Here is a 27,015-nt window from a genome sequence, read left to right on the forward strand (position 1 = left end):
GGCCTGTTTCTTCCTTTTTAAGTGGGACTCAAAATTCCTGCTTGCCTCAAAGAATTATCTTGAAACCCAGTGAAATCTTAACTGGAATGCACATATAGCATTACATTTACTCACCTAAAGCATCAGAACTCTGGAAAAAGCTCTTTGGTGACTGGCAGTGTAGGCCTCCAAAGTAAGGAGGCGCAAAGAGGCACATGGGCCCCTGTGTCAGAGGAGGATATGTGTGTGCACAGGTGTGGGCCTGTCTTGGGTTGGGAGGCGTGTGCATTCGTTTCTCAAAGTGCCACAGTGGCCGGTTAGCTCTGGAGGCCTTGGGGAGCAGAGAGGGCTGGGAGTTTAGTTTTATCCCCAAACTTGGAATGCCTCCTGCCTAGATTCTTTGCCTTTGGAATGAAAACAGTACATGTTTTTCAGACAAATGAAGAATGGGGACTGCCCACATAGCAGCATTTAGCCCCCCGTTGGAAAAGGGCCCAGGAACAAGGGGCCCAGCAAAGTAGCCAGGAATCAGCTCAAAGATAAAACTCCTCTTGCCTCCTAAAAGCCCATGGAAACGAATCTGCTAGGGGTGCCTTTACTGAGGCAGCAGCCTGTGGTTAAAGAAATTCCTAATTTACTACTTATGGACACTCACCCTCTCCGAGGCTTCATTTCTTCACTCTAAAATTGGGATAACAATACCTACCTAAGGGGGTTGTGGTGATTACAAACAATAATGCTTAAATGTACTTAACAATATCCAGTTCTTAAGAAACCATTTCCCCATCCTTCCAAAGAAAATAGTATCTATCATTTAAAAATAATAGAAAAGAGACAAACTTCACTTCCTTTTACATGGATTCCTGCAAAGACTCCCCAACAGGAGTCCCTAGGCTGTCGGAATCATTTTCTGACAAAACACTCCTGAAGTAGGCCTCTCCTCTTCTTAAAACCAAAACAAAGCAAAAAAGTCAAATACCCACATTGATTCTCTATTGCCTTTTGCATCCTACTAATGTGTGAGTCCGAAGGTACCAGGGATCTGGTCTCACTCTATACACTCAACCACAACCACCAGGTTAATCTTTCCTACGCATCTTTCAAGGCCACCTCCTCAGACTCCACATCCACTCATCTCCTGCCTCTGTGCCATTCCAGTCCTTCCAGCTCTCTTCCTACAGGCTGGCACTGAGTCACTGCTCCTTCTTAAGTGTGTGCTCTGTGGCCCAGAAGCAGTGACTTCCTTCCAATTCCCCACACAGACCTGGTTCCTAGATGTCAGGAAGTACTTAGGTCGGCTGGCAGACTGTCACCTTCCCTTCACAGCTAGATCTTCTACAATAGTTTCTAAGCCATGCTTTATTCAAACAGAACCTCAGACTATCAGAGCTAAAATGTCCTGGTATGCTCCTAGTTCAACTCCTTTACATTACTAATGAGGAAATATATCCCAGAAAGGAAAGGGATTTACCCAGTCATACAACAGTGGGCGCTTCCCAGGTGGTGTTAGTGGTAAAGAATCCGCCTGCCAACACAGGAGATGCAAGAGGCATGGGTTCAATCCCTGGGTTGGGAAGATCCCCTGGAGTAGCAAATGGCACCCCATTCCAGAATTCTTGCCTGGAAGATTCCATGGGCAGAGGAGTCTGGCAGATTACAGTCCATGGGCTACAAAGAGTCAGACTGAGCACAGCACACATACAACAAGTGAATACTCATGAGATTTAGATGCCATATAAGACAGCATGAAAGGTATTAGGAAGACAGGTTTGCGAGGTTTCTTTGGGAAACAGAGAAGGACAGTAATCATGTCTACTTCTATGGAAAGGGAAGCAGTCAAGAGGTGGGATGGAGGATGGAATGACCCCACACAAGCCATCCAACCAGGGAAGCTCAAGACCTTCCAGCAGCTCCACACTTCTCCCTCTGAAGCTCCGGGGGAGAAAGGATAGAAATAAGCTTCTGCCCCGGGGAGGGATACTTGCCTGTGTGACTGGAACGGCAGGAACCTAGGCTCCAACGCAGGTTTGGGAGGATGACACAGCCTGGGCCACCATGTCAGCAGGGTCTTGGGAGCCAGACGGCCCGCATCTTAGGTGGAAACTGGAGGCTCCCAAGAGCTGGCAACACCAGGGTCAGGGGGCAGGGACAGGGCCTTACCTTTCCTGAAGGTCATGCAGACTCTGCTCGGCTCGGTGTAAGCCCTCCAGGTCCTTCATCATCTTCTTCATGTGCTCCTTGGAGTAACGGTTCTGGATATAGGCAAACCAGCAGCCACCCACACCAATAACGATAGACACCACCAGCATGAAGTCCTTGAGGTGGTTATGGCGGGTCACTGCCAGAGAGGAAGGGCACAGTGAGTCAGGGTGCCCACTGCCTGCTCAGCCTCACACACTCTGCGTGTCTCCTCCTCCACAAAGCCTTCCCACTCAGGAGGAATTGGTTTCTCTTCTTAGACACACACTCACCACACTCTGCTTATTTCTCTGCTAAGTCAAGGCCTAGTTTGGAAAGATGAGAGGCCTTAGAGCAATATAGGAAGCTCACTGGATCACACTTCCCTAACGTGCAGTGAAGAGAACTAGTGCCTTCTCAGTACATCCCAGCCATTCTGGGCTGCAGCGGGCCCATGTGCCCAGATGCAGTGGCTTCTGCCCTACAGGGTAAGAAACACTAGGATACTATAGTAGGCGGAAGAGGGGTGGCTGGTAAGGGTACAAGCAAAGTCGCTGGAGCCTGAGGATTGGCTGTGGGACTGAGGTTACTGCAGGAGCTGGGTCTCCCAGACCATGAGGCTATTCTAGGTGCAAGGTACAAAGACTAGATCATATAGAGGTCTGCAAGTCTCATCTACAGAGAGCATTTCTATCTAGGCTGTGGTTCAACCAGAAACCATGTAGAACGGGAGCAGCATCAGGATGTCCCGGAACAGAGGGCCAGGTCTACCTCCAGAGAACACCTGGCGGCTATTGGTGAAGTGCCAGGGCCCTGTCCACCAACTGGGGTTCAAAGCAATGCTTTGCTCTGGAGAGAGCGACACCGAAAAGCTAAACAAGGAATAACATCAGAAGATAAGAACAAACGCCGTGTCCCAAGAACTGAGCTGACCAGAAGAGGGGCAGTGCTGGAGCCTGAGACCGGTCCCCAGTGTGCCAGACCTAGGCTCTGGGGCACAGCACAGAAGACTGAAAGAGATACCAGGAGGGAAAGAGGCTGCTATTGTATGCCCCACATGCACTGTACTCCACTAGAAATAGAGCCGCAATGGCTAAGAAAAGCCCCAAAGGGAAAGAGGTAATGACCTCCTGTGCACGGTGGCTCACCTGGTGTTGGGGAAGGGGTGGTGGGACTGACAGGATCTCACTGCCCAGGAAGGGGCTGAGGGGGACCCAAAAGGACCCAGTGGAGCCACCAAGTTGGGGCAGGATCTAGACAGACAGCAGGAAAAGACACATGTAGCTGACATTCTACCTCATGAAGCTGATGCCCACTTTGACAAAAAGGGTTATATTCATGGCTCCTCATTGGACATGGGGATGGTGTGAAATCAAGGACAGATTAGCACATGTTATTTCCGTCCACGGGAGGGGAATTACTAGGCCCAGGGTGTAGCCATGTCCTTGACATGTCTATGCCAGACCATACAGAGGAACTGGTGGCTTCCTTGGTGGCTCAGATGGTAAAGAATCTGCCTGCAATGCAGGAGACCAGGTTTGATCCCTGGGTCAAGAAGCTCCGCTGCAGAAGGGAATGACAACCCACTCCAAGATTCCCATAGACAGAGGAGACTGGTGAGCTACAGTCCAAGAGGTCACAAAGAGTTGGACATGACTGAGTGACTAACACCTTCACAGAGCAACTGAGGGCCCTCCAACAGCCACGCTCCAGCTTCCTGGAAGGTCTACACTTGCAGCCATGCTCACGTCCCCACTCCCCTGTCCTTAGATCACAAGAAGCAATATCTCTGCAGTATAGGGAGTTGTCTTACTTTCTGGAACACACCTACCTCCTATCCAGCCTCCACCACAGGCTAGGGTACTCTTTGTCTCCCCTGTTTTTAAGGACTTTTCATCTTGGATTCCCAGGCTTTCTCACCTCCAACATCCCCAACATTCCTATCCAAAGTCTAAGGTACTACATTCCAACAATTCTTCATGTGACTAGCTCCCTCCCACTATTGCCTCCAACACTTCAAAGCCCTTGAGGTGGACACACATGTCTCAGTTCCTTATTCTACCTTGTCCAGATCAATTTGAAACAAGATCCTGTTTTTTCCAGCTTCATATTCTCATCCAGCTCATGAATAAAAATATTGAATTACCAGGGACAAGGATAGGATCTATCCATCACCCCCTCTTCTAAGGTAATACTGTTCCACCTATCGGTACCCTCTGGATCTCTTCAGTGAGTTTTGACTCCACTTAAATACATAAGCATTTATCCCCTATATCCTTCTGCCTTGTCAGATACATAGCTGAAACTCAGACATGCTGCCTATCAACAGCCTGTGGGCTACCAAGTTTGGTGGGAAGAAAATGAGCCTAATCTGGTTGATTTACTCTGTGGCCCCTACCGATCACTTCTCTGTAGGCCAGCACTGACCAGCACATAGAAGCCACTCAATAAATATTTGTGGGGTTGAATCTTCACTGAAAAGCCTTAAGTGTGATAGTTCCCTCTCTTTAATCCACATAAGAAGGAATTAAAAAAAAAGGGGGGGGGAAATAGAGAAAACATAAAATGTATCAGGTATTTACATTAACATTTCAAATTCTCACAACTAATCTATACAGTAGAGTATTCCCAGGCTGTAGACCAGAAAAGTGAGGTTCCGTAGAGGCACTGACTTGTCAGAGTCCATGAAAAGTGACAGAGCTGGAATTCAAATTTTCTCATCCTCATGCAGCAGGGATTGTTTCTGTTTATTACATGCAAACATGTCTCACCAGGGTACACCTATATCCCCTGATCTCGCCCGAGTGCAACCATAGGAATTCCACGGCCTAAGTTTCCCCCTCAACCCTCTGGGAACTGACTGTGGCACTGCCATCAGAGAGTGAAGATCCAAAAGCTGAATGGCCAGGCCTTTGAAGTTAAAAATAAGGCCTCGTGTAGAGAAATTTTTATTTCAACAAAGGAAGCATCTTGCATGAAGTATTAGGAAGTTTGAGTTCTATCCTTGCCTCTGCCCCAATTTGTTATGAAATTCACTTCCCCCATCTCGGTCTCAGCTTCCTCAGCTGTAAAATGCATTATCACAGAATTGCTAAAAGATTAAATGCCTAGTTGTAAATGAAAGTACTTTGAGGTGTTCAGAGAAATAGATGTGAGAATTGTCAGTTCCCTTCAGTGGGGTCCACAGTCCTAGTTCAGTTCAGTTCAGTACTCAGTCGTGTCCGACTCTTTGTGACCCCATGGACTGCAGCACGCCAGGCCTCCCTGTCCATCGCCAACTCCCAGAGTTTACTTGAATTCATGTCCATTGAGTCGGTGATGTCATCCAACCATCTCATCCTCTGTCGTCCCCTTCTCCTCCTGCCTTCGATATTTCCCAACATCAGGGTCTTTACAAATGAGTCAGTTCTTCATCAGGTGGCCAAAGTATTGGAGCTTCAGCATCAGTCCTTCCAATGAATATTCAGGACTGATTTCCTTTAGGATGAATTGGTTAGATCTCCTTGCAGTCCAAGGGACTCTCAAGAGTCTTCTCCAACACCACAGTTCAAAAGCATCAATTTTTTGGCGCTCAGCTTTCTTTATAGTCCAACTCTCACATCTATATATGACTACTGGAAAAACCATAGCTTTGACTAGATGGATTTTTGTTGGCAAAGTAATGTCTCTGTTTTTTAATATGCTGTCTAGATTGGTCATAACTTTTCTTCCAAGGAGCAAGCGCCTTTTAATTTCATGGCTGAAGTCACCATCTGCAGTGACTTTGAAGCCCCCAAAATGAAGTCTCTCACTGCTTCCACTGTTTCCCCATCTATTTCCCAAGAAGTGATGGGACCAGATGCCATGATCTTAGTTTTCTGAATGTTGAGTTTTAAGCCAAATTTTTCACTCTCCTCTTTCACTTTCATCAAGAGGCTCTTTAGTTCTTCTTCACTTTCTGCCATAAGGGTGGTGTCATCTGCATATCTGAGGTGATTGATACTTCTCCCGGCAATCTTGATTCCAGCTTGTGCTTCTTCCAGCCTAGCGTTTCTCATGATGTACTCTGCATAGAAGTTAAATAAGCCTTGATGTACTAATTTCCCAATGTGGAACCAGCCTGTTGTTCCATGTCAAGTTCTACCTCTGTTGCTTCCTGACCTGCATACAGATTTCTCAAGAAGCAGTCAGGTGGTCTGGTATTCCCATCTCTTTAAGAATTTTCCAGACTTTGTTGTAGTCCACACAGTCAAAGGCTTTGGCATAGTCAATAAAGCAAAGTAGATATTTTTCTGGAACTCTCTTGCTTTTTTGATGATCCAATGAATGTTGGCAATTTGATCTTTGGTTCCTGTGCCTTTTCTAAATCCAGCTTGAGGATCTGGAAGTTCACGGTTCACATACTGTTGAAGCCTGGCTTGGAGAATTTTGAGTTCTAAGGGAATCCCTAATGGTTAACTTTATGTGTCACCTTGATTGGGCTAAGGGGTTGTCTGGATAGATGATAAAGAATTATTCCAGGGTGTGTCTGTGGAGTTGTCTTCATATGAGATTAATATTTGAATCAGTAGACTGTGTTAAGAAGGTCATCTTCATTAATGAGACTGGGCATCAACTAATTGTTCACATGGCACTAAGGGTCTGAACAGAACCAAAAGGCAGAGGAAGGGCAAATATGCTCTCCAGCTTGAGTTTACACATCCGTTTTCCTCTGCCCACCTATATCAGCACTCCCAGCTCTTGATCTTCAGACTCACAGGGATTCACACCATCAGCTCCCCTGGTCCTCAGCCTGCAGACTCAGACTGAATTACAACCCCACCTTTCCTGGGTTTCAGCTTATATATGGAAGACTGTGGGACTTCTTGGCCTCCAAGATAGCGTGAATCAATTTTCATAATAAATCTCCTCATATACATATCTATATATATATCCTATTGGTTCTGTTTATCTGAAGAACCTTGACTAATACAAAAATCTATAAACTACTGTGTCAGGAAAAAAGAAGGAGAAACAGGGAAACTAAGAATCTAGTATGTACCTTATTCATGATGTTTTTCTTCCTATCATAACCCGAGTCCCATTCTTCGATTCCTACCACCTTCCCAGCCCACCACAGTTTACAGAGACCTGACCATTCCTTCTCCTCTGGACTAGGATTCCCTGACCAGCCCACTCACTGGACAGCTAAAAACATGTATTTTCTCAAGGATTGCCCTGTGTGCTTTTCAGCTTTCATATCAGTCACTGTGGGTTCCTCAGGACCAGGGCACAAGACTTATTTATCTCTGTAGCCTCACACTTAGCATAGAGCCTGACCAGAGCAGGCACTTAGCAAAGGTGGAAAGGAGGCAAAAAGGAAGAAGAAAGCGAGATTCTAGCAGGAAAGGGGGGAGAAGGCAATGGCACTCCACCCCAGTACTCTTGTCTGGAAAATTCCATGGATGGAGGAGCCTGGTAGGCTGCAGTCCATGGGGTCGCTAAGAGTCGGACATGACTGAGCGACTTCACTTTCACTTTTCACTTTCAGGCATTGGAGAAGGATACGGCAACCCACTCCAGTGTTCTTGCCTGGAGAACCCCAGGGATGGGGAAGCCTGGTGGGCTGCCGTCTATGGGGTCGCACAGAGTCGGACATGACTGAAGCGGCTTAGCAGCAGCAGCAGAAAAGGGGAGGTACAATATAAAGTGCATACAGAAGGCAAATACCAGCTCCTGGGAACAAGAAGAGTCTGGCAAAGTGGGAGTTTGATGTATGATGCAGAGAACCCAGAGCCAGTGCTCTGTGAAAATCTGGAGGGATGGGATGGGGAAGGAGGTGGGAGGGGGGTTCAGGAGGAGGGGACACATGTATGCCTATAGCTGATTCATGTTGATGTATGGCAAAAAAAATCACAATATTGTAAAGTAATTATCCCCAATTAAAATAAATTAATTAAAGAAAAGAAGAAAAGTCTGGCGAGCTGTCCTCACAGCCTCTACTGGAACTCAGCTCTCAGAATCCACCTGTCACCAGTGAACACAGCCATGGACAATGAGAGCAGACATGGCCAGTGAGATGAACAGAACTAACCCAGGGAAGCTGGTTAGGGCCTGGGGAGCCAGAGGGTGGCAAAATTCCCAGGCTGAGTGCTACAAATAGATTTTAGCAAAATGAGGTCAACTGTTAACACAATCAGGCTTGAGGCAAGGGAGGAGGGTGTAAACAAATGAGATGCTGACATGTGAACAGAGTGCGGAGTGATAGAATTTTCAGGGTGCCAGTTTTCAGGGTGAGAATGTGAGGCTCCAGTAATTATCACGTTCTGGAATCCCCTCTCCCCATGTATTCTATCTGCTTCTCTACTGCCCACAGTCCCCTGTGCCTGACAGATACAGATACTCACTCCTCATTGCCACAGTAGGTGCTAGGAATTTCTTTTGTCATTTACATAGCCTTCTATGCTGAGCTGTCTGTTTAACCTGTAAGAACTATTTCTGGGCCCTCTTTTCTTCTGATTGTAGCCCCCCAAAAAATGCCTTAGCTGCCCCACTGGTGCACAGATACTACACGGGGAGCAGTTCTCCACACAGCTAAGCTGAGCCAGACTCTTCCCCTACTTCCCCCAAGCCTGTAGCTTCGGAGAGGCCCAGCCTCCTCCTGTATAACTTCCATCTCTTTCTTGCTGGGTTTTACGCTGAGTGGCAACGACAGATGAACAAAGCTGTGTCTACCCTCAAGGAGTTTCCAGTTTAAAGAGTAGCAGACAGGAAAACAGATTGTTATACAGAAAGCAGATACAATTACTTTTCTGTGCTCCTGAAACTAACACAATATTGTACTAGTATAATCAATTGATTGATTGCACTAGATACTACACAGGGAGCAGTTCTCCGCACAGCTAAGCTGAGCCAGACTCTTCCCCTACTTCCCCCAAGCCTGTAGCTTATCCCCCGTATAATCAATTATACTTTCAATAAAAGAGAGGGAAATCTGAAATAACAAACAAACAAAAAAGCAGGTACAAAGGGCTGTGGATCCCCAAGGGAAAGTGGAAAGTAAGAGGGAAGGGTTGAGCATGCCCAGGAAGAGGCTGGAAAGGCATCCTAGAGAAGGAACATAACAAAAAGGAGAAAGCAGGTAAGAACAGAGCAAGCTGTGCCAGACAGGCAGCCCCTCCTGCTCACTGATGACTTCCCCTATTACCTGAGCCACTGTGGAAGGAAGACAAGGTGCAGTCTTTGTCTTTTCCTCTTCACAAGTCCCCCCAACCCCATGATTACTGTGCAGGCCTCTTTCTGCACCTTTAACAACACAAAGGGCACCCAGCCCTGAGTCCAAGACAGTGATACACACTAACAATAGCAGCTACCACGTAGGGGAAACTGGGACACAGAGAACCTTAGGAATGTCCCCAAGGTCACCAAATGACTGAGTGATAGAGCCAGTCTGTTTGATTTCAGAGCTGGGACTCTTACATCTTGTCTCCTCTAACAGAAGTGGAGGGTGGGATAATATAGTAGAAAAGAGAGCTGAAATATAAGCTAAAAATCTAGGTTTGAGTCATGGCTCTGCTGTTTAAAACTCGCCTCATTTTAGCCTCAGTTTCTCTCTCAGCGAATCATTTGCTGCCATAATGAGAGATCAGCTGAGACCCCAAACTGAACACTGTCTTTGGGCCTCTGTGTCTCAGAGCACACCTGACATCTGGCCACCGGCACTGTCAGGAGAGCCCCAGCTGGGCCAGCCCAGAGCCAGCTCTGCTGGCAGAAAAGACAGGAAACACCTGTGCTGCTCTGTGGCCCACGTAGGGAGGGCCAAGCTGTCTTCTATGGTCAGGACTCCAGACTAAGCCAGTCTGATCCTCCTTCCCTCTTCCCAAGCTCTGAGGCTCCTGCGGGCAGATGGATCCACTCACTCAGCAGACCCCACAGCTACTGTAAACAAAATTGTGATTTGCAATTTCTCAAGCCTCAGACTGGCAGTGGGACTTCATTAATATGGGCAAGGTAGCCACAACTGCAACTGAAGCCAGCCCAGGTGCTCAGAGGGTGTTCACTGCAAGCCAGTGGGGAGGCCTGAGACCACACCATAACAGCTCACCCTGGATGCAGAACCCAGGTCCAAGCTAGCACAGGCCATCACTCTAAATCCTGCATGGGTGCTGGACAGGGAAGAGCACTGACTAGGGGTTTTAGTCCATGTGCAAATGGAAAAACAGAACCTAGGGGACTCAGGTCAAGGAATTCTCTGCAGGCACCCATCAGGGGTGGCCCACTCTTGCAGAAGTCTCCTGGCAAAGAGCTTCCTAGTATCTTCCTTAGGTTCCATCTGATAATTTTCTAAATTTTTCTTTAAGAAGCATCAGCAGGAAAGTATAAAAAACAATCTCTGCCATCAGGACAGCTGCTGGATTCATCTTAGCTCCCAGGAGAACACCAATTCTGAGTTCTTAAATGAGAGAGCCAGTAAGAGCCTAAATGACCGAGACCATTTCACAGATAAGGGAAGCCAAATCTAAGCAGAAGTGAACTGCCAAAGGTCACGTGATAAGAAAATGGCTGAACACAGAAGTCCTAAAAGTACAGGATACAGGCAGTAGGGGGAAAGAACAGGCCTCCCACCTTTTACACAGAATCCTTATCAACCAAAGGGTTTCTCCCCAAAACCATGGAATGTCACAGCTGAAAGGAGTCATAAGGATCCTTAAGTTCAGTTGTTTCATGATACAAACCAGCAAATATATACTGAGAAAAACAATCTACACAAGGTCACACAGTGAGTGGCAATTATGAAAAGAGACCAAGGTGCTTCCCTAGGTTTATAAGAAGTTCTCTAAATGGAAGTCTAAAGGTTATAAAAAATCAAGTTGTAATAATGATGATGATGACGATGGGAGACATAATCCACATACTCTAAAATTCATTCTTTTAAATTAAACAATTCAGTGATTTTAGTGTATTCACAAGGTTGTGCAACCATCAGCACAATTAACTTTAGAACCTTAATCATTATCCCAAAAGAAATCCCACACCCATTATCAGCCACTTCCCATTTCCCACTCACTCTAGCCCCTGCCAGCCACCAATCTTAATTTGATCCCCATGGATTTATCTATTCTGAATATTGCATATAAATGGAATCATACAATACATGTTCTTGCAGCATGTAATCAGAACTTCACTTCCTTTTATGGTTGAGTTATATTTCATTGTGTTTATATACTACAACTATTTATCCATTCATCCATCAATGTATATATGGGTTGCTTCCACCTCAGCTATTGTGAATAATGCTGCTATGTACATGTACTTGTTTCAGTACCTGTTTTCAATTTTGGGGTACATTCCTGGGTATGAAATCGCTGAGTTATATGGTAACTATGTTTAACTTTTTGAGGAATGATGAGACTATTTTCTAAAGTAGCTGAAGCTTTCTCGTTATCACTAGAAACGTACAAGTGTTCTAATTTCTCCATCTCCCTGCCAACACTTACTTTCTGTTCTTCCCTCTGTTTTCACTTTTATTGTAGCTCTCCTAGTGGATGTGAAATATCTTCTTAACTCTAGCACCTCTGCTCTGCCTACCTCAGAAACAGTTTTCTGCTAACCTCTGACCTCCTTTAGATTAGGTTACAGGCAACCTAGAGGCTAAATGAAAAGAGTCTAGGAGAAGATACTCCTGTCCTCGTATCAGCCTAACCAAATTCACTGGGGCTCCCCTTGCTGGCTCTGACCTCCAGGACCCAGTACCATGTACTCAGGATTCTGATTCTCATGCTCTCTAGACCTAGCTGATTTTTCTCTTTTTTTTAATTTATTTATTTTAATTAGAGGCTAATTACTTTACAATATTGTACTGCTTTTGCCATACATTGACATGAATCCGCCATGGGTTTACATGTGTTCCCCATCCTGAACCCCTCTCCCACATCCCTCCCCATACCATCCCTCTGGGTCATCTCAGTGCATGAGCCCCGAGCGCCCTGTATCATGCATCAAACCTGGACTGGCGATTCATTTCACATGTGATAATATACATGTTTCAGTGCCATTTTCCCAAATCATCCCACCCTCTCCCTCTCCCACAGAGTCCAAAAGACTGTTCTATACATCTGTGTCTCTTTTGCTGTCTCGCATACAGCGTTATCATTACCATCTTTCTAAATTCCATATATATGCATTAGTATACTGTATTGGTGTTTTTCTTTCTGGCTTACTTCACTCTGTATAATAGGCTCCAGTTTCATCCACCTCATTAGAACTGATTCAAATGTATTCTTTTTAATGGCTGAGTAATACTCCATTGTGTATATGTACCACTGCTTTCTTATCCATTCGTCTGCTGATGGGCATCCAGGTTGCTTCCATGACCTGGCTATTATAAACAGTGCTGTGATGAACATTGGGGTACACGTGTCTCTTTCAATTCTGGTTTCAGTGTGTATGCTCAGCAGTGGGATTGCTGGGTCATAAGGCAGTTCTATTTCCAGTTTTTTAAGGAATCTCCACACTGTTCTCCATAGTGGCTGTACTAGTTTGCATTCCCACCAACAGTGTAAGAGGGTTCCCTTTTCTCCACACCCTCTCCAGCATTTATTGCTTATAGACTTTTGGATGGCAGCCATTCTGACTGGCATGAAGTGATACCTAATAGTGGTTTTAATTTGCATTTCTCTGATAATGAGTGACGTTGAGCATCTTTTCATGTGTTTGTTAACCAGCTGTATGTCTTCTTTGGAGAAATGCCTATTTAGTTCTTTGGCCCATTTTTTGATTGGGTCATCTATTTTTCTGGAATTGAGCTGTAGGAGTTGCTTGTATATTTTTGAGATTAGTTGTTTGTCAGTTGCTTCATTAGCTATTATTTTCTCCCATTCTGAAGGCTGTCTTTTCACCTTGCTTATAGTTTCCTTTGTTGTGCAGAAGCTTTTAAGTTTAATTAGGTCCCATTTGTTTATTTTTGCTTTTATTTCCAATATTCGGGGAGGTGGGTCATAGAGGATCCTGCTATGATGTATGTCAGAGAGTGTTTTGCCTATGTTCTCCTCTAGGAGTTTTATAGTTTCTGGTTTTACGTTTAGATCTTTAATCCATTTTGAGTTTATTTTTGTGTATGGTGTTAGAAAGTGTTCTAGTTTCATTCTTTTACAAGTGGTTGACCAGTTTTCCCAGCACCACTTATTAAAGAGATTGTCTTTTCTCCATTGTATATTCTTGCCTCCTTTGTCAAAGATAAGGTGTCCATAGGTGCGCGGATTTATCTCTGGGCTTTCTATTTTGTTCCATTGATCTCTTTCTGTCTTTGTGCCAGTATGATACTGTCTTGATGACTGTGGCTTTGTAGTAGAGCCTGAAGTCAGGCAGGTTGATTCCTCCAGTTCCATTCTTCTTTCTCAAGATTGCTTTGGCTAGTCGAGGTTTTTTGTATTTCCATACAAACTGTGAAATTATTTGTTCTAGTTCTCTGAAAAATAACGTTGGTAGCTTGATAAGGATTGCATTGAATCTATAGATTGCTTTGGGCAGTATACTCATTTTCACTATATTGATTCTTCCAATCCATGAACACGGTATATTTCTCCATCTATTAGTGTCCTCTTTGATTTCTTTCACCAGTGTTCTATAGTTTTCTATATATACATCTTTTGTTTCTTTAGGTAGATATCTTCCTAAGTATTTTATTCTTTTCATTGCAATGGTGAATGGAATTTTTTCCTTAATTTCTCTTTCTGCTTTCTCATTGTTAGTGTATAGGAATGCAAGGAATTTCTGTGTTTTGATTTTATATCCTGCAACTTTACTGTATTCATTTATTAGTTCTAGTAATTTTCTGGTGGAGTCTTTAGGGTTTTCTATGTAGAGGATCATGTCATCTGCAAATAGTGAGGGTTTTGCTTCTTCTTTTCCAATCTGGATTCCTTTTATTTCTTTTTCTGCTCTGATTGCTGTGGTCAAAACTTCCAAAACTATGTTGAATAGTAGTGGTAAGAGTGGGCACCCTTGTCTTGTTCCTGACTTTAGGGGAAATGCTTTCAATTTTTCACCATTGAGGATAATGTTTGCTGTGAGTTTGTCATATATAGCTTTTATTATGTTGAGGTATGTTCCTTCTATTCCTGCTTTCTGGAGGGTTTTTATCATAAATGGATGTTGAATTTTGTCAAAGGCTTTCTCTGCATCTATTGACATAACCATATGGTTTTTACTTTTCAATTTTTTAATGTGATGTATTACATTGATTGATTTGCAGATATTGAAGAATCCTTGCATCCCTGGGATAAAGCCCATTTGGTCATGATGTATGATCTTTTTAATATGTTGTTGGATTCTATTTGCTAGAATTTTGTTAAGGATTTTTGCATCTATGTTCATCAGTGATATTGGCCTGTAGTTTTCTTTTTTTGTGGCATCTTTGTCAGGTATTGGTATTAGGGTGATGGTGGCCTCATAGAATGATTTTGGAAGTTTACCTTCCTCTGCAATTTTCTGGAAGAGTTTGAGTAGGATAGGTGTTAGCTCTTCTCTAAATTTTTTTGGTAGAATTCAGCTGTGAAGCCGTCTGGATCTGGGCTTTTGTTTGTTGGAAGATTCCTGATTACAGTTTCAATTTCTTTGCTTCTGATCTGTCTGTTAAGATTTTCTATTTCTTCCTGGTTCAGTTTTGGAAAGTTGTACTTTTCTAAGAATTTGTCCAGTTCTTCCATGTTGTCTGTTTTATTGGCATATAGTTGCTGATAATAGTCTCTTACGATCCTTCGTACTTCTGTGTTGTCTGTTGTGATCTCTCCATTTCATTTCTAATTTTGTTGATTTGATTTTTCTCCCTTTGTTTCTTCATGAGTCTGGCTAATGGTTTGTCAATTTTATTTATCTTCTCAAAGAACCAGCTTTTGGCTTTGTTGATTTTTGCTATGGTCTCTTTTGTTTCTTTTGCATTTATTTCTGCCCTAATTTTTAAGATTTCTTTCCTTCTACTAACCCTGGGGTTCTTCATTTCTCCCTTTTCTAGTTGCTTTAGGTGTAGAGTTAGGTTATTTATTTGACTTTTTTCTTGTTTCTTGAGGTAAGCCTGTATTGCTATGAACCTTCCCCTTCATACTGCTTTTATAGTGTCCCATAGGTTTTGGGTTGTTGTGTTTTCATTTTCGTTTCTATGCATATTTTGATTTCTTTTTTGATTTCTTCTGTGATTTGTTGGTTGTTCAGCAGCATGTTGTTCAGCCTCCATATGTTGGAATTTTTAATAGTTTTTCTCCTGTAATTGACATCTAATCTTACTGCATTATGGTCAGAAAAGATGCTTGGAATGATTTAAATTTTTTCGAATTTACCAAGGCTAGATTTATGGCCCAGGATATGATCTATCCTGGAGAAGGTTCTGTGTGTGCTTGAGAAAAAGGTGATTTTTCCATTTGCAATTCTTGCTTAACCTGTTTTTAACACACCCTTTCAGATACAGTAAATACTATTTCGATACAGACCCTGTGTATGCTACATTGCTTCAGTCGTGTCTGACTCTTTGCAACCCTATAGACTGTAGCCTGCCAGGCTCCTCTGTCCATGGGATTCTCCAGGCAACAATACTGGAGTGGGTTGCCATTTCCTTTTCCAGGGGATCTTCCTGAACCAGGGATCAAACCCACATCTCTTATGTCTTACGTCTCCTGCTCTGGCAGGGTAGGTTCTTTACCGCTAGCACTAGCTGTCTTAACAGTCTATTAGTATATCTCAGAAGACTAAAGAAGATTTCAGGCTGCCAAAGGCCTCCCTATAACTGCAGGGTGACATGGGAGAGCCTCTGAAAAAATAACCTAGCTTTCACTGCTAGGTTTGATTCTTCTGGTATAAACGTTTTTGCTGGTGTATACAAAGAGAGGGGGATAGGCTGATAATAAAGAAAGTTTAATAAGGCCACTTCCCATTTTTCAAGAGTCAGCTCAAGAGTGATCCTTTCCATAAAACTTCTTGGTCTCCAACTGAAAACTCCTCCCTACTTTGTGCTCCCATCTGAACTATGGAATGACTTATACGACTGTTATACCACTGTATCTGTTGACCATTTACTGAATTTGTTGACACGCCAATGTTCATTTAGATGGAACTTCCTGAGAGAAGAGACTGTCATTTAGTGGTGCACTGTAGGTGCTTTAAAAATGTTGGTAGATGACCCAATCAAAAAATGGGCCAAAGAACTAAATAGACATTTCTCCAAAGAAGACATACAGATGGCTAACAAACACATGAAAAGATGCTCAACATCACTCATTATCAGAGAAATGCAAATCAAAACCACTATGAGGTACCATTTCACGCCAGTCAGAATGGCTGCCATCCAAAAGTCTACAAGCAATAAATGCTGGAGAGGATGTGGTGAAAAGGGAACCCTCTTACACTGTTGGTGGGAATGCAAACTAGTACAGCCACTATGGAGAACAGTGTGGAGATTCCTTAAAAAACTGGAAATAGAACTGCCTTATGACCCAGCAATCCCACTGCTGGGCATACACACTGAGGAAACCAGAAGGGAAAGAGACACATGTACCCCAATGTTCATCACAGCACTGTTTATAATAGCCAGGACATGGAAGCAACCTAGATGTCCATCAGCAGACGAATGGATAAGAAAGCTGTGGTACATATACACAATGGAGTATTACTCAGCCATTAAAAAGAAAACATTTGAATCAGTTCTAATGAGGTGGATGAAACTGGAGCCTATTATACAGAGTGAAGTAAGCCAGAAAGAAAAACACCAATACAGTATACTAACGCATATATATGGAATTTAGAAAGATGGTAACGATAACCCTGTATATGAGACAGCAAAAGAGACACAGATGTATAGAACAGTCTTTTGGACTCTGTGGGAGAGGGAGAGGGTGGGGATGATTTGGGAGAATGGCATTGAAATATGTATAACATCATATATGAAACGAGTCGCCAGTCCAGGTTCGATGCACGATACTGGATGCTTGGGGCTGGTGCACTGGGACGACCCAGAGGGATGGTATGGGGAGGGAGAAGGGAGGAGGGTTCAGGATGGGGAACACATGTATGCCTGTGGCAGATTCATTTCGATATATGGCAGAACCAATACAATATTGTAAAGTTTAAAAATAAAATAAAATTAAAAAAAATGTTGGTAGTACAGAGGTTGGGCCTCACAATTAGAGCCTTCATTGTGTCATTTATTCAAAACTTATAAATGAATGATAAGAAAAAATGTGTCCTAGGACCAAAAAGGAGAAGGCAATGGCACCCTACTCCAGTACTGTTGCCTGGAAAATCACATGGATGGAGGGGCCTGGTTAGGCTGCAGTCCATGGGGTCGCTAAGACTCGGACACAACTGAGCGACTTCACTTTCACTTTCCACTTTCATGCATTGGACAAGGAAATGGCAACCCACTCCAGTGTTCTTGCCTGGAGAATCCCATGGACGGAGAAGCCTGGTAGGCTGCAGTCCATGGGGTCGCACAGAGTCAGACACGACTGAAGCAACTTAGTAGTAGTAGTAGTATGACCAAAAAGGCTTCCCTAGTGGCTTACACATAAAGAATCCACCTGCGATGCAGGAGAGCTGGGTTCAATCCCTGGGTTGGGAAGATTCCCTGGAGGAGGGCATGGTAACCCACTCCAGTATTCTTGCCTGGAGAATCCTTATAGACAGAGAGGCCTGGCGGGCTACAGTCCATCAGGTTGCAAAGAGTCGGACATGACTGAGTGACTAAGCACATAGAACAGGTTCAAAAAAGGCAACAAAGCAGATGAAAATGGTCTTCTCCCATGTTGCTCTGTTTCACACTTACAAAAGGTATAGACCTTCTGAAGAAGACAAAACTATGGAGAGGTTAAAAAAAAAAAATCAGTGATTGCCAGGGGTTGAGGAAGAAAGAAGGATAAACAGGTGGAGCACAGAGGATCTTTAGGGCAGTGAAAAACCATTCTTTCTGACACCACACAGGTGGACACAAGTCATCATACATTTGTCCAAACCCACAGACCGCACAATACCAAGAGTGAATCTTAATGTAAACTATGGACTCTGGGTGATAATGCTGTGTCAGTGTAGGTTCAGCAGTTGTTACAAATGTACCACTGTGGTGAGGATGTTTTTAATGGGGAAGGCTATGCATGTATGGGGGCAGAAGTCTATGGAAAATCTCTGTACCTTCCACTCAGTTTTGACGTGAACCTAAATCTACTCAAAAAAATAAAATCTAGGGACTTCCCCAGTGGTAGAGTGGTTAAGACTCTGCTTCCACTGCAGTGGCATGGGTTCAACCCCCGGTAAGGGAACTATGATCCCACATGCCATGCAGCATGGCTAAAAGAGAAAAAAAAAATTTAATGTTTTAAATTAAAAAATAAAAATAGGGGATGTCTTGGTGGTTAGGACTTGGGCGTTCACTGCTGTGGGCCTGAGTTTGATCCCTGGTTAGGGAACTAAGATCCCACAAGCCCTGTGGCCAAAAACTAAAATAAATAAATCTTAAAAAATAATAAAAATAAAGTCTATTAAAGCTTTTTTAAACCAAAAAATTATGGACCTATCCACCTCTATTGAGATATCAGCTTGGGTACTTGTCAAGAGAAATGTCACACTGCCACTGACCCTGCCTGCCGGCAGCTTCTCTGGACTGGTGTTGGGCTTCACAGTATCCTGCTGCTGGCATCTTCCGCTGGGGTCAGGCTGGTGCCAACAGCTCCCAGAGGACACAGAGTAGGCCGTAAGAGCCTTCTGGTCAAGGCAAATTTTCTAAGAAATTTTACTACTCTGTGTTGAGTTCACTTAGAATAAAAAAGGATAGCAAGGTTGATCATTCCCACCTGACAGATGTTCAGGAGCTGAAGCACCTAATCCCCGCAACTGACCCTGGGCTGAAGAGACCAACCTGCCCTAGTCCAAGATATCTCTGTTGCTTCAGTGAAAGCCTGCTTAGCCCTGTTTGGTTGTTCAAGGACACAAAATGTTCAGCAATCAGTCCATGGCCTCTGCATGTCCAGTGACAGCAGGAACAGCTAGACGGCACTCAGCCTGCTTCAGGTTGTTATCCCTGAGCATACCATTCATATTTAGTGTCTGTATTCTCACTCAGGTTGTTTTCTCCACCTAGACTGCCTTCTCCTGGCTCCTCCATGGAATAAAGCCCTACCCATCTTTAAAGGCAGAGGTCACATGCCACCTCTTTTATAGAATGCCTTCTTTAACCTTCTGATGTACCTCTGTAGAATATTCATTTTATCCCTTTGGGGCAGACCCAGGACCTCAACCCAGCCGTGGGGTCCATGGCACATCAGCAGCCTTCCCTCTCCCCCGACTCACAGAGAGGAGGCCCAAAGAGCACCGTGTCCAGGGCCTTCAGCTGCAGCTTCTGCCGATGGCTCCGGTCTGTCATCTTCAACACAGTCCCTGTCATGGTGGTATTGGTTACAGCGAGCCTGTGGGGGCAAACAGGAGGGGCTCAGTTCCCTGCCGACAAAGCAGAAAGGATCCTGGTAGGATTACACACCTCCTCCAGGAACACTTCCATGAATTCTAGCTCCTAGTGCTTGCTCCCCTCTGCACTCTAGTATACAGAGTCAACACCAGTGGATCTCAACAAGCAGTAAAGAGAGCACATAACATTCACCAAGAATTTGTTCACCTTTCTCCCCATGTCCATCATCTCCTGAATATCATATTTTCTAAGGATTAACTATCTGTGACCATTCCCATACTCAACTGTAAATTTTCTGTTGTGCTTCTCCTCCCAGGGATTATCCACCAAACACCTGTCTCCACACTCCACCATCTGTAAACGCATTCTCCTGTCCAGCCCAGGTCAAAATGTTACACCACATGACCCAGGGATTCTGAGGGCCTCTGAATTTACCTGATCCTAACTGTCATTAAATATAAATCTGCTGACAAAGAGCATTGCATTAGTCTTGTCATCTTGTATTTGAGTAATAGTAATTGACTCTCAATCACATTACTATATTTTTTATATTCTTCAATCATACTGTTAATGAGAGGAATATGTATATTCCTCTCTTATTAAGTTATTATTAACAGTATGATTATAATGGTATATGATTATATACCATTTCCAAGGAAATGGTATAGGAAAAACTGGACTTTGTTTCTCTTCTGCTTGAATTTAGTGGGTATAGAGGGGAGAGGAGTGTAAGACATGAAAGGCTGAAAAACCACTGGTCTGGGTCCCACAAGTGAGGATGATCTACTATACTATGGTTTGTGCTCTTTTCTGATTCATAGCTTTGTTTCCCTAGATAAAGAAAAGCTTCTGACATCAGTGTGTCATTTACACTCCTGCCTGGGCATGCAGGCATAGTTACTTCTTTCTCTAGTCCTGGGAAGCAACCAAGCCCATCTATAAAACAGGCAGTGAGATACCCTGATGTGGGTGAGGGTGGGGTAGGGGTGGGGATGGTCAGGAGATTCAGCTTCTGGCCCCAGCTCCATCAATGATTCACTTGTCTGACATAAGCTGCTTAATCTCTTCCCTGGGGCCTCAATTTCCTTCTGTGTAAACTTAAGTAAATCCAATGCTTCTCACAAACTTGGGAGTTCTTGGGGCTCTCTTTAGAGCACTTCTAACAAGTGTACTGGCCTTCATCTAACTGATCAAAGTTAAGTATCACCTTTTCTACAGTCTATTTGTCAAAGAAACCTATGAATTTCTAAGCAACAAGAAATGAGAAAGGAACTAACATTTATTAAGCAGCTGTGTATCTCATACTATTCTGACACTTTACATACAATACCTCATTTAGTCCCCACACTTTAGGAACCCAGTTCTTTTATTAGCAGCTCCACTTTACGATAAGAAAACTGAGACTTAGGGATAAGTAATTTGCCCAAAGTCACACAGCAAGTAAGTGGCAAAGGCAGGATTCAACCCAAATCTGCTAGATTCATCCCATTATACCATGCTGCCTAGTGATAGGCCTAGAAAAACACCCCCACTCCACCTCACACTCCCTGCTCTGAAGGCTCCAGGCTTCCTACTGTCACTGAGGCACCACAGTTTGGCTGCCTCTACCCCTGCGCCCAGCCTGGCCGGGTCTGGTCTCAGATCTAATCCTAGTCACAGAATGGCCAAGTGAGCTCAGTACCTGAGAACTGATTCCTCATCTATGTTTTCCAGCTTAATCCAAGCCATTGCCATTCTTCAAGATGGAATGGGTCAGGGATCCATAAGGTAGGTAATACTGCTATTTCCATGAGAAAGAACCTAAATCCTGGAGCTTCATGGTTAATCATCTGTTTGATTGTCTGTCTCTTCCACTAAACACAGAGTTCCTCAAGGCAAATGTGGGGTCTAATGTGTTTCTTTGTCCTCAGGGCCCAGGAGAGAGCATGACACAGGGTATGCTTGGTAAAGTGTTGTTAAATAGAACTACACTGAGTATTTCCAGGATGCCTATGTTCAACTACATGGGGCAAGAGGAAGATGCAGTGAAAAAAGCAGGGCATTTAGAACCAGGCAGACCTAAGTTCAAATCCCAACTCTGCAACTTACTGGCTTTGATAAATCATAAAATATTTGAAATTCAGTTTGTTTGCCCAAAAGTTGGGATAATAATTCCTTCCTCCCAGAATAGTGGGACTCAACTGAAATAACAGGTAGGAAAGAAACTCTATAAAGGGATGTACAAACATTAAGATTATTACTCTCTCTACAGTAGGGAGAAGCCGTGAAGAAGAGGCTGCGGGCAGCAGAGGAGGGACCAGCCAGCTCAGCTAAGCCTGGACAGCACTGCCCGGTAGCTCTATGGCTAGAGGCTGCAATGTGTGGATATTCCAACAGCTTCACCTTCCCCTTTTCCCTTTGCTGAAGCTCATAACCAGATGCACCTACATAATAAGATGACAGGTTATACATAATGAGCACTTACCAGACAGTAAGCCCTTTGAGGGGAAGAGCAACTTGTTGCCATCTTTATTCCCAGCACCCAGCATAAGTGCTTGGCACAGAACAGGTACCCAGTAAATATTGATTGAATGAATAAGTAAATGGATTAATCACTGGATGATATACGGCACTAGTTGACACAACAAGAAGTCCAAGCAGTACTCTAGCCCCTCCCCACACCACCCCAAGTCCTAGCATACTGTATCTGTAAGAGGGGCAGAGTTAGGACACAACAGGTGTTGGAACAGTCACTCCAGAGAGGAGGCTGGGGCCAATGCTAGTTGGCCCCCATCTCTGCACCATTTTTTTAGAGTAGATAAACTGTGTATGGGTAACTCAGGGGAAGTTAAAGGAGCCCCGGGGCCCTAGTGCCATGGGCAATAAAAGAGACAGCTGCTGGGGGGAGCCAGAAGAAGAAAAGAGAAGTAGCACAGGCTTTGAAGTCTACCCAGATCTAGGTTCAAATCACAGTTTTGCCTCTAACTAGCCATGTGGCCTTGGAAAAGTTACTTAGCCAGGCTTACCACCTAGACACATTAATATCTACCTTACAGGACTGATGTAAGAATTAAATGATACTGTATATAAAGTGTTGAGTACAGTGCCTGGCACGTACTAAGAACTCAATAAATGGCAGCCATTAGTACTCTTCCCAGGATTGATAGAAATATTAAATAAGAGAATAGATGTGAAGTGCCCATTATGCTTTATAGCAAGTATACAGTAAATGTGAGAAAAGAAGTCTACAAATTCTGCACTGAAAGGACTGAAACTTCATTTAACACATGAGAGCAACCAGAAGGCAGGCCAACCCCATCCCATTCCCTACACCCCAAGTGAGAAAACCCACTCTCCTCCTGACCTTGGCATGGCATGGCCACTGAGCTGCAGCTTCCGGAAGGTCTCCTCATACTGAGGCAGCTCCACATATGTGATCAGCCACTGCACCACCTCATCCACGGTCCAGTTGTATACTGCAGGAAGAGATAAGTAAAGCCATGATTCCGGAATGCAAGCAATGCTTGCAACTTACTGTCATAGTCACAGTGACCTTAACATTCGCCACATCTATGTGTTTTCTCCCATAAAATCCTAACTATGAAAGGAATACATACAGTACTTTTTGTTTTCTTGGGTTCCAAAATCTCTGCTGACAGTGACTGCAGCCATGAAATTAAAAGACGCTTGGAAGAAAAGCTATGACCAATGACCAATCTAGACAGCATATTAAAAAGCAGAGACATTACTTTGACGACAAAGTTCTGTCTAGTAAAACGTATAGTTTTTCCAGTAATCATGCATGGATGTGAGAGTTGGACCATTAGGAAAGCTGAGTGCCGAAGAATTGATGCTTTTGAACTGTGGTGTTAGAGAAGACTCTTGAGAGTCCCTTGGACTGCAAGGAGATCAAATCAGTCAATCCTAAAGGAAATCCACCCTGAATATTCACTGGAAGGACTGATGCTGAAGCTGAAGCTCCAATACTTTGGCCACCTGATATGAAGAACTGACTCATTGGAAAAGACCTTGATGCTGGGAAACACTGAAGGCTGGAGGAGAAGGGGACGACAGAGGATGAGATGGTTGGATGGCATCATCAACTCAATGGACATGAGTTTGACCAAGCTCCAGGAGCTGGTGATGGACAGGGAAGCCTGGCATGGTGCAGTCAATGGGGTCGCAGAGAGTCAGACACGACTGAGCAACTGAACTGAACTGAATTGATAGAGAATGGATTTTTTTCTTGTACTATCCTGGTGTATCTGGGATAAAATAATCCTGAATTACTATATCATGACTTCCCTGGTGGCTCAGATGGTAAAAGCATCTGCCTACGATGCGAGAGACCCAGGTTAGATCCCTGGGTTGGGAAGATCCCCTGGAGAAGGAAATGGCAATCCACTCCAGTATTCTTGCCTGGAAAATCCCACGGACAGAGGAGCCTGGCAGGCTACAGTCCATGGGGTCACAAAGAGTCGGACATGACTGGGCAACTTCACTTCACTTCACTTCATATTATATATTTTTATAATAATAATAAAATGATACTAATAGAATCCATCATTTACATAGCACTTACTTTATAACAGGAACTGTGCTAAGTACTTTACATATATTAGCTCACTAATCTTTTTGACAACCATGTAAAGGATATATACCACTTTATCCCTATTTTACAGATGAAGAAACTGAGGCACAAAAAGGTTATGTAACTTTCCCAAAATTATCCAGCCAGGAACTGGTAAATATTGAACTCAAGCAGTCTGGCTTCATGACTTTCCCTGGCCATTATGTCATAAACATCATATGTATATAACATTCTTTAATTTATATAAGAATATACATAGAGATTATTTATACACACACACACACACACACACACACACACACACATTCTCCCTGACACTGCAGGAAAGCTTCATACAAATCTGAGCCAAGAGATGGATCCAGATGACATCACTTAAGTTCTGAATGAGATCATACCTATAGATAGCCCTATTCATATATTTTTCAGTTCTGTGCAAAAAATAAATTTCCCCTTTTGCTTATATCAGGTTGAAAAGATTTTCTCTCACAAGAGGAGTCAATTCTACCTGAAACAATTACTGAATGATCATTCATAATATTGCAAATCACATCATTACCATATGTGGACCACTGTACCTAATCATTTCCTCAATGTTATAAGACTATGACTTTTTTTTAATGGGAACTATAAAAATAATAGTTTAAAAATATTTTAATAGTTGTGTGGTATTTAGCCACAGAGATAACAAATTTATCTCCATGTTTTGTCAAGAATCAACAATAAAGGAATAGAAGGGGACTTAATGTGCAAGGAATATGTTCAAGCCAAGAAAAGGTCAAGTGAAATCATGATGCATCATATAAAACAAAGTTTCATAGGAGCTTGAATACAGAAAAATAGTGGGAGGACTGAGTCACCATATAGCACCCAGTAATACACCCATGCTGAACTTAAAGAACCTTGGGTGGGAGCAGTCGGGTTTCGGCAAAAATATATCATTTTATTGGATTTGAAATGTGCTTTTATTTAAAGTATCAGTGTGTTTTTGTTTGTTTATATTTGTACACAAATTTTATATAGCAACTTAAACTTTATTTTATGTTTGTACATATTTGAATGCTATTAAATAAAACCAGCTTTGCAGGCCCAAGATAAATGATTTGCCTTAAAAGGAATTTGTACATTCCTCAAGTTTGAAAACTACTGCTGTGAGCAGCAAGAAGCCAAAAAAGTTTTGAAGCAGAATGAAATGGTGAGATTTATTACCATCCTCTTTTAAGATCTATATCTTTCCCCAAAACTGTCCTGCATGAGAAGGCTTTCTAATTTCCCCTTAATGGTCAGGAGAAATTGAAGGCAGGGACCATGTCCTTTTCTGTTTTGCTCACCTTCTTTGTCTCTAAAATAGTGTTTTTTATACAGTGGCATCAATAAGAATTTACTCAAAAAATAACTATCCTAAATGAGGCGTTCCAGAAATGTTCTGAATGTGTGCCACCAAACAGCAACAACAATCTTCCCAGACAAATATACAGCCCAGGTGGAGGTTAACTTCTGAAACGCGTGACCAAAAATCAGCATTCCTCTGATTGTTGTTGTTCAGTCACTCAGTCATGTCAGACTCTTTGTGACCCCATGGACTGCAGCATTCCAGGCTTCCCTGTCCTTCACTGTCTCCCAGAGTTTGTTCAAACTCATGTCTACTGAGTCAGTGATGCTACTGGTATTCCTCTGGTAGGCACACCTCAGATCTTAGGTTGCTTCTGCCACTCTATTTAAACTAGAGAAGTTACAAGTCTGGGCCCTGTCCCTTTATCCTTCTCCTCCCCCACAGTGGAGCCCAGCACATGGTATAAAGCAGACACTCAGAAAGAACAAAACAGTGGAAGACAAAAGTACTCTAGTCTCTCTATGTCCCCCCAAAACCGCTGGGGCTCAGGAGAAAAGTTCTAAAGCCAAGAGACTTTGGAGGTAGCTTAGACCATTCACAGAGGCACAGGAAAGGTTCTGCGAGAGGAAATGAGGCAGATCTAGCGCATTCAACTGCATCCTAGAAAACAAGGTCCTGGAGGCTTAGGTGGAGACTGCTTAGTCATCGCCTGGTTGAATTTCTAATTTCCAGACTAGAATACACTGGAGGGAAGAGAGAGATTAATTTCCAAGAGATATGCTCAAATCATAGGGCTTAGGAAAGGAGGGATGACAGAACAGGCATTAAAGATGTGCTGAGGAAAGTACAACGGATTGGCCTTTTATTCCTGAAAATGAATATATCTCCACATACATTGTAAACATGATCACTTGCTATCATCCAGAGTGTTAGGTAATGAAGACCGAGCAGAGTGGCACAAGATGTGAGGTGGACAGACAAGTGTCAACCTGCAAAGTGCAGGGAACACATTCCTGCCTGTATTGTCAAAGGAGCTTGGCCTCACCCAGCATGACGTATGGAGTAGAAAGGCCACTTCATGTCTTGTTGCTTGAAAGGTCCACAGCCAGAAGTGCCACAAGAGTCTTTTGTCTACAGGGAAGACACCCTGATACAGGCCTGAGCATAGACCCTTGGCAGGCAGGAACTTCACTGCTTGTGCCCTACACTGCAGTGGAGACAAGCAGGAGTCAGTCTAGGCTAGGGTTTCTTAGTCTCTGCAGCACTGACCTTTTGGACAGGTTAATTCTTTGTTGTAGGGGGCTGCCCTATGCACTGTACAACACTTAACAACCCTGGCATCTACCGACCAGATGCCAGTAGTATGCTGCCAATCATAACAATCAAAACTGTCTCGAGATACTGCCAAATGTTCTCTGGGGAACAAAACTGCCCCCGGCTGAGAACCACTGCTCTTAACACATGGCAGAAGGTCTATAAGGAGACCTCCAATGAGGACAGTCAGTCTCTACAGAGCTAAGCTTTGTGGAAAAGGACAAAGACTCCAACATATTAGGA

General features: G+C 43.5%; 1 protein-coding gene across 11 annotated transcripts in view; it reads right to left on the minus strand.

The window, feature by feature from the left end:
• The window catches only part of STIM1 (stromal interaction molecule 1), a 204,557-nt gene that overhangs the window by 17,216 nt on the left and 160,326 nt on the right, over positions 1-27,015 (minus strand). For all 11 annotated transcript variants that reach the window (XM_059874875.1, XM_059874873.1, XM_024975389.2 and 8 more), the window contains 3 exon segments: positions 22,902-23,013; positions 19,444-19,559; positions 2,140-2,317 (listed from right to left, as the gene is read on the minus strand). In XM_059874875.1, coding sequence (XP_059730858.1) covers positions 2,140-2,317; positions 19,444-19,559; positions 22,902-23,013 — 406 coding nt within the window.

Source organism: Bos taurus, chromosome 15 (genome assembly GCF_002263795.3).
Source record: "Bos taurus isolate L1 Dominette 01449 registration number 42190680 breed Hereford chromosome 15, ARS-UCD2.0, whole genome shotgun sequence".
Classification (NCBI taxonomy): Eukaryota; Metazoa; Chordata; class Mammalia; order Artiodactyla; family Bovidae; genus Bos; species Bos taurus.